This window comes from Microtus ochrogaster, chromosome 8, assembly GCF_000317375.1.
Source record: "Microtus ochrogaster isolate Prairie Vole_2 chromosome 8, MicOch1.0, whole genome shotgun sequence".
Classification (NCBI taxonomy): Eukaryota; Metazoa; Chordata; class Mammalia; order Rodentia; family Cricetidae; genus Microtus; species Microtus ochrogaster.
Window position 1 is genome coordinate 14,457,997 of NC_022015.1, and position 7,881 is coordinate 14,465,877.

The 7,881-nt window shown below is 47.4% G+C and overlaps 1 protein-coding gene across 1 annotated transcript in view; it reads right to left on the reverse strand.

The window, feature by feature from the left end:
- Positions 1–596: 596 nt before the first annotated feature.
- Positions 597–7,881, reverse strand: part of Otoa (otoancorin) — an 82,144-nt gene continuing 74,859 nt past the window's right edge. The window contains exons 25-29 of the mRNA XM_005351171.2: positions 7,727–7,869; positions 7,284–7,420; positions 6,691–6,788; positions 2,637–2,823; positions 597–667 (exon numbers count right to left, since the gene is read on the reverse strand). Of these exons, the coding sequence (XP_005351228.1) occupies positions 597–667; positions 2,637–2,823; positions 6,691–6,788; positions 7,284–7,420; positions 7,727–7,869 (636 nt within the window). The remainder of the gene's footprint in view (positions 668–2,636; positions 2,824–6,690; positions 6,789–7,283; positions 7,421–7,726; positions 7,870–7,881) is intronic.

A 7,881-nucleotide genomic window follows, 5' to 3' on the forward strand; every position in this document is an offset into this window, starting at 1 on the left:
TTCTTTTTATTTCAACCCACTTGCCAAAGCCCAGAGCAGCTGAAAACCATGCCCTCTGCCCAAAATAAAAACGTTTAAAAAGGTTAACTTAACTCCGCTGATTCCCGAGGAAATAGGAACATCTGGAAAATGTATTTAGGAATTGATTTAATGTTGAGCCATGTTAAATGTTTTAATTTCCAAGCAATGTGATGCCCACCAAAACATCAATTAGTTGCAGCAATCAGGCAGGAATATTGGCTTCTGTTGAGAGATTCATTTATTTCAGTCCAGCTAAGTGTCAAAGGAGAACTCCAACACAACCCTGGTGCTTCAGGGAAGGGAAATCAAGCCAGACTGGAAACCAGATCATGCCCTGGCTAAAAGAGCATCTCTCTCTCTCTCTCTCTCTCTCTCTCTCTCTCTCTCTCTCTCTCTCTCTCTCTCTCTCTCTCTCCCCCCTAGGGACACAAACTGGCTTAAGAAATTGTAAGATGATTTTTAATAATTATTTTTCTAATGCCCTCTCTGAGGCTCTTCAGGTAAAGGTCTCCCACAGTCTGAAGCACCTTCCCTCTGTATACGTCACCAGCTTCCTGCAGCAACAAACAGGTCACTCAGCATAGGGACTTGGCCATCAGAAGTAGCAGGGGACAGCCAAGCCAAAGACCTTGGGAGGTGGGCTCTCCTGAAAACAAACACAGGGCAGGAAGGCCTGTGAAGTTGCTGAGGACCATAGACAATGGATGTATCGTGCCCAGCTCCCTGCATTTCTCTCTCTGCAATGGGACCTCTCGCTGCAAACCTCCATTTCTTCATCCCTTAAATGGGAGCGATGGAGGGACGGGAACAGAATGGGATCATGTGACTGTGACTCCACATGTGCCAAGCCCACCTTAATCAAAGGAGTCAAAGAGCTTTTCCAAGTTACAGATGCCTAGATGCATTGCTAGGCATACTGATTCAGGAACTCTTGGGGAGGCCCTGGAATCTACATCTAAGCATCACTCCCCCATCCCCCAGTATTTAAGAAACAAGAGAAGGAGAAAGGATCATACCTCCCCCCCAAAAAAAAGCGGTCACTGAATGGCTGTGGGGTAAATGGAGGAAGGGCATGTAGGGTCTTGTCCCTTTCTGATGTTATTTCGAGAGAGAACAGGTCCCTTCCTCTCTGCAGAGGATTTGGCAATGTTTCTTAACTTAGAAGTGTACTTGCCACTGGGACAGATGCAGGCTGCATAGCTGCATTATTAGTAACAGTAAACGAGATAGCCTAATTATACAGAGAATCTCTGCAGGTCTTGTTAGAGATCCAAGGCTCAGCCTTTGTCCAGTTCCCACATAGGGTGTGGGATGCCCCTGAGGGGTATCATCAGATCCAAAATGCAGGGTGCAGAGCAAGGGTACAGTAAGCCCTTGTACCGAAAGTGCAAGGCTTGTGTAGGCCTGACTTGTTTGTGTATGAACAGACTATGTAGACAAATACACCAGGCACTGGCAAAGTCGGTTGCCCCTGGAGAGAGGAACTGGGAAACTGGGAGACGGGAGACAAAAGGGAACGGCTCACCACATCACTCTCAGGTCTTATGTGTTTAAAGCTATATACCTTACCCATTTTGTGTATCATCATACAAAATGCCATATGCATTCTATGTTTCAGTGAAATTTTGCAAAATATAATAAGTATATCACTTGTAGCTACAGAAATTGTTAAGTCTCAATTTTGACATCTTCAGTGGAAAGAGAGGAAAAAACATGGGGTTGAAAGAAAGAGGAGGGAGGGAGATGGGGGGAGGAAGAAAGAGAAAGGAGTCCGAGTTAAGCATCACATTCTCGTTCTAGTCTGGAGTTTCAGGTGCTATTCCCTACTCGGGGTCCAGCCTACCTCCATCTCCCTCTCTCTAGCACACTGCCTCAGAGGCACACCGCACTGTCCTCTCTCACCCTCATGTGACTGAGTTTGTGAAGGCGAGGATGGTGCGTCTGCCTTGCTCTAAACTGTCTCCCCAGAAGTACAGAGCCACAGCTAGACCAAAGGTGGTACTCACTCGAGACAGGAGTCAGGAAGGTGTGAGAGTGGATGGGCAGAGGAGAGGAGTTGGCAGGAGTCAGAAGAGAAAGCTGTAGTGTCAGGGGTAAGGGCATCTGCTCTGTGGAACTGTCCATCCCTCCCTCCTTCCCTCCCTCCCTCCCTTCCTCCCTTCTTCCCTCTCTCCCTCCCTCCCTTCCTCCCTCTTTTGCTCCCTCCTCCTGATCTTGCTTAGCCCCCAGTCTCCATCATTGCCTCCCTACTCCATGGCTTTGAGCTCTTATTGGCTAAGGCCTTGCCTGCCTTACTTGCATCACATTCTCAGCCCCTACGGCAGACTTAGAACACAGTAGGTACCAAAGAGCTATGCAGTGGTGGATTAATACTGGACAGCAAGTAGGCAGGTAAAGGAGCCATTGAAATGAATTTAGTCCTGATAGATTCTGATTCGGTGGATTCTGGGCCACACCCAGGGAATCTGAAGTCTTTTAAAGACAGTATTCAAAGAAAGCTTGGCTGGAACTCTGGACTAGTCTTTGAGAGCAAATACCCAATGTCTATCAAACCTCCATCCTCAATCATGGAAGCCTCCCCACCTTTCAGGGTGGCTTAGGCAAGGGCTGCTCACCTGTTGGGGACCCAGTGGAGGTAGAGCCGGCACTCACAAGATCATCCTGCCAGGAGTGAGTCTTGGCGCCATCTAGTGCCCACTGGAGGCTCTGCAACTGTGCTGAGCTGAGCTGCAGTCGCTGGGAGTTGGTCACCGAGGCAGCGTTCTGAGGACCCAAGGAAGCGATCTGCTCCGTCGACAGCTCCTGCAGGCAGGAAAGTCGGGACAGACCTCTGCACACCCTCTCTGGATCTTCCAAACCTCCTTTATCTGCTCAGAACTTCATGACTTTGTCATACCCTTGTACTGTGACCGTAAGCAAGCATTAAATAGAAACGATATTGGAACCCCTGTTCGATTTGTCCACCAACAGCAGCAGAACGTCTGGCCTCTTGAAAAATATGGGAGATTATGTAAAAGTGTTCAGGGATATTAAGCCATTCTAGCTCCGAACTGAGACTTTTACCTTGAAGTAACTAGATATATTAAAGGGGATCTTGGTTTTCCACATGAGTGCTGTTAGTGACCTTTACACCAGAGAAAATACTGATGAAGGCAGCTCCAGCCTGAATCCGAGCGCATAACAGCTGTGTGATCTCCAGCAAGTTATATCACCTCCCTCGGCTTCTGGACTTGCTTTGAGGTGACTCCGAGAACTCACCCCCAAGGCCAGTCCCTGTTCCTTTGGCATAACTGTCGGAATCGTCTCGGATGAATCCCGATAGCTCAGAAGCAGGCAAGAGCAGCGATTTTCTGTTAATACTGCCGTGGACAGCAGAAGCGTGCTCTGCTGCGTGCCCTGTGACTTCAGGGCTGCGAACAAGATATTTTCTGAAGTCACACAGTTTCAAAAGGACTTGGTGGCTCGCTCCAGGGAGACTAGGATTAGATGACAGGGCAGAAGAGCCTGTTTTAAAGCACCCCAAAAAGTTAGGAATTCACAAGCTTCTGTTCCTTTGTCCCTTCCTTTCCTAGTGGTCACTTACTTCACTCCTTCCAAGAAGCGGCTTTCTGAAATCAAATCCTTCTGCTTATGAGCCTAGGATGGAGTCCAGTCTTCTGAACACAGCAATAACACCTTCCGGCTGGGAGTCCTGCCTGTCTCTCCAGCCTCTCTCCTGACCCTATGCTATAACCTCTTCACCAGAGACTCTACAGACCCAGATGCACCTATCCTGGAGCCTGTCATGATGTAGTTGAAATAGAAATTTCCAGAATAAGCAACTGCCTGAACAAGGAAGCTACCCCAACTATCCTCCAAACATGATCAGAGGGAAGTACTCAGAAAAGGCCATGATTCATGGCCTCCCCAATGCCATCTGCCCAGAGAAGAAGGAGGAATTTGCTCAGTGGCTAGAATAGTTTGAGTCAGAAATGTCCCTCACCAGTTCCTGTGTTTGAACACACCTTTGAGACTCAGGGCCTATCTTGTGCAAGAAGGCCACTGGATATATAGTACTAGTGGGCCCTGAGAATTGTATCCTAGCCTTGCTGCTTCCTGTCTGGCACAGCCATGCTGGACTGCACCCACTAAGCCCTGAGTGAGACAAACACCTCCTTCCTTAATTTGCTTCTGCCATTTTTTTTTTTATTTTTTTGGTCACAGCAACAGGACAAGTAACTAATGCAGTGGCCTTGGGGACAGCTGTTTATTTCCCCATGTCCAGCATCCCAGTGTGGTGGACAGAATGCATCCCCAGGTCACCCAGAAAGCAAAAGCGCCAAAGCTGAGTTAAGAATAGTAGCCCATGGCTGTAATTCTAGCAATCATGAGGTTTAGCCAGGGGATGGTGTCTGAGGCCAGCCTGGGCTACATACCAAGCTTAAGCAAATTGAACAATATATTAAGACATTAACTCCAAAACAGAAAAGGCTGGGGAGTCAGCTCAGTCAGTATCCCAGCATTGGGGAGACAAAGGCAATTACTTCCCTTGTTCATTAGCCCATCTAAGCCTTTTGCTGAACCCTAGACTAGTGTCTTAATTAGGATTTCTATTGCTGCAACAAAACACCATGACCAAAGAACAAGTTGGGGAGGAAAGGGTCTATTAGGCTTACACTTCAGCATTGCTGTTCATCACAGAAGGAAGTCAGGGCAGGAACAAAAAATAGGACAGGATCCTGGAGGCAGGAGCTGATGCAGAGGCCATGGAGAGGTGCTGCTTAGCGACTTGCTTCCTATGGCTTGCTCAGCCCATCTTCTTAGAGAACCCAGGACCAGTATCCCAGGGATAGCATCAACCCACCCACCATGCCCTGGTCCCTCCCCCATTTGATCACTAATTGAGAAAATGCCTTAAACTGAATCTCAACGAGGCATTTCCTCAGCTGAGGCTCCTTCCTCTGATGGCTCCAACGTGTGTCAAGTTGACACACAAAACCAGTCAGTACAACTCAAGATCCAGATCACAAGTGTGCCCTTCATATCTGGATTAACCAGTGAAGGATGCTGTCTCAAGGCGTGGAGCCTGGCAGCTAAGAGTATTTACTTCTCTTCCGAAGGACACAGGGTTCCATTCACAGCACCCACAAGGTGGTTCACAGCTATCTGTAACTCCAGTCTCAGGGGAGACAACGCCCTCTTCTGATCTCCTCGGGCACTGCACATACGTGGTGCCCAGACATACATGCAGGCAAAACACCCGCACAAACAAGATGAAAAGTTTTTTTTAATATTTATTATGTATACAATATTCTGTCTGTGTGTATGCCTACTGTCCAGAAGAGGGCACCAGACCTCATTACAGATGGTTGTGAGCCACCATGTGGTTGCTGGGAATTGAACTCAGGACCTTTGGAAGAGCAGGCAATGCTCTTAACCTCTGAGCCATCTCTCCAGCCCCCCAAGATGAAAAGTTTTAAAAGGAAAGGGGGGAGGCCAATAAGATAGTTTAGCAAGGTAAAGGCACCTGCTGCCAAGCTTGAACACTGGAGTTGGTTCCCAGGACAACATGGTAGGAGGAGAGACCAATAGATTCAAGTTGTCTTCTGCCTTCACACCATGGTGCTCACACATCTGCACGTGCACATGTGTGTGCACGCATACACACACACTTAAATGATTAATTTTAATTTTTAAATAAAAAGGTGGACAGCAACAAAGAAACAACACCCAATGTTGTCCTCTGGTCTCTACAAGTATGCACACACAAACACACCCATAAAAACACCAAGGCCGCCCCCATCTCATGAGAGAAGACTGTTCCCACAAACCTCTCCTCATCTTGCTCGTGGGAAGGAAGCAAGGATGCTTACTGGCACTCTGCTTCCCTTCCTTCTACTGAGTCAGGCCCCTCTGGCGTGTTCCATAGTAGCTCACGTGTGCCATCATGGGCCTCCTCACACTCTTCCTCCCGTCAACAGAAACCTATCGATATCAGCTCGCTGCAAAAGAAGTGTTCCCAGCACTGTGATCCCTGTCTGCAGATCCAAAGTCCACGAGCTCGAAAAACTGAAAGCTTAAGACAAACTAGCAGAGGTTGACCTATGCTGACAGGAGGCTATTTATAGTGTATTTAGTGAGACTTGTCACAGGTGTCTTCCCGGAAAATGTGTTCGCTTGTGAATGCTCCCTCAGACACCGCTAGAGGTGTTGGGACACTGGGGTGACCTTTACAAAACCTGGAACCTTCTGAGTTCTGAAATATACCTGGGGGCTTTGTGCAAGGATTTAGGAACTAATCACAACAGCAGAAATAGAAACTCCATATCAGGGGCTATGAAAGGAAGGGGGCTAAAAAGAATAATAAGATAAAATGGAAATTTGAGGGGAAAAAAAGAATGTCTTTAAAAAACACCTCAAGGTATCATGTGAGAATCCACAGTGGACAGGCTGATCTTCTATGACCCTAAAAAGAAAGAGCTGGCTGAAAGCCCCCAAGAAACCAGGTCTGGCACTGGTTTCCCTGTAGGATCTGAAGTCAGACTGAGCTCCCATCTATTGGGTTCTTACCCCCGAGCGTATCAGTCCTCAGGTAGCACACAAGGCCACACCCTAAAGCCGGTACCCAAAAGCTATCGGCAGAATGAGTTCCCACAACACCCATCTCTCCCTGAAGAAATGAGCACCTACTTTGAACGTCTCACCAGGCAGGCATCTTATGGCTGAGGGTTTGAAGTGAGGCATCAGTTCCTTGTCGAGCACTCGGAGCTCTGCCTTAGTTAACCCGGCTAGGGAGAAAAGAAATCACGAGTGTTGGACTCAAACTGCCAAAACTCCACAGTGCTGTAGAGGGTTCTGTATAACATACAGATCAGTGATTCCTAGGAAAGCACCATTCCTTAGGTCGCCAGAAAGGCAACTAGGGAATCTAGTTCCTTAATCAACTCAGGAAAATATGTGGGTCACATTAGCCCTGATTGGCCTCCTATAGTGGGGCGTATACCAAGAAGGAGGTTCATTTACACACTTTAGGGGCCAGTCAAATCACATTCTAGACCAGTGTTTTTGGAACTATGGCATACACAAGAATCCCCAAGAGGGCTCATTTAAAATGTAGACTTGTGGGCACTGTCCCTGCAACTTAAGTCTTGACATCCAGTTTCTACTGTAAGTCCTTCTTGTTTACTTCAATGAGACTAAGAATTGTTATTTTGTTCCATTATATTTTATTTTAGTCCCAGTTTTCAACTTAAAGAGAGGGAATGTGCTCAGGGACCTCTTACCTGTGATGGTCCCAAGTTCCTGCAAGATGGAGCTGGTCCACTCGGTGGGTCTCCCAAATACAATTTCCGCTTTCTTCTTAAACTCAGCCAAGACGGGAGTGCTGCAGAGCAGCGTCCCAATTCTGGCTACCACTGTCCTGGGTAGAGAGGAGGAATCTGGTGAGTCTGGGGGATTCCCCAGTCATAAAGCAGTACACAGAGGATACATAATCTCAGCACCTAGATGAGATCCAGTGAGTCCCAGTGCCAACTTTAGCCCAGAAAGAGGGCAAAGATAAGAAAGTGGAGATCATCTGGATGGATGGATGGATGGATGGATGGATGGATGGATGGATGGATGGATGGGGATGAATGGATGCATGCATGCATGCATGCATGGATGGAATAGTGAATGGGTAGGTAAATGGAACATTTGCCATTTTTTACACTTGCATTTTGGTTACCTGAATTCTGAGGTCTTTATAAGTGGAATTTCAGTGGTGTCCATAGCACAAAGAATAGAACCAAGTCCAACCAGATGGAAACTCTTCAGATCCTGGATACCGTAGCCTGAATCTTCAAGGAATGCCTTCAGAATGGTTTTAGCCTATAGATAGAA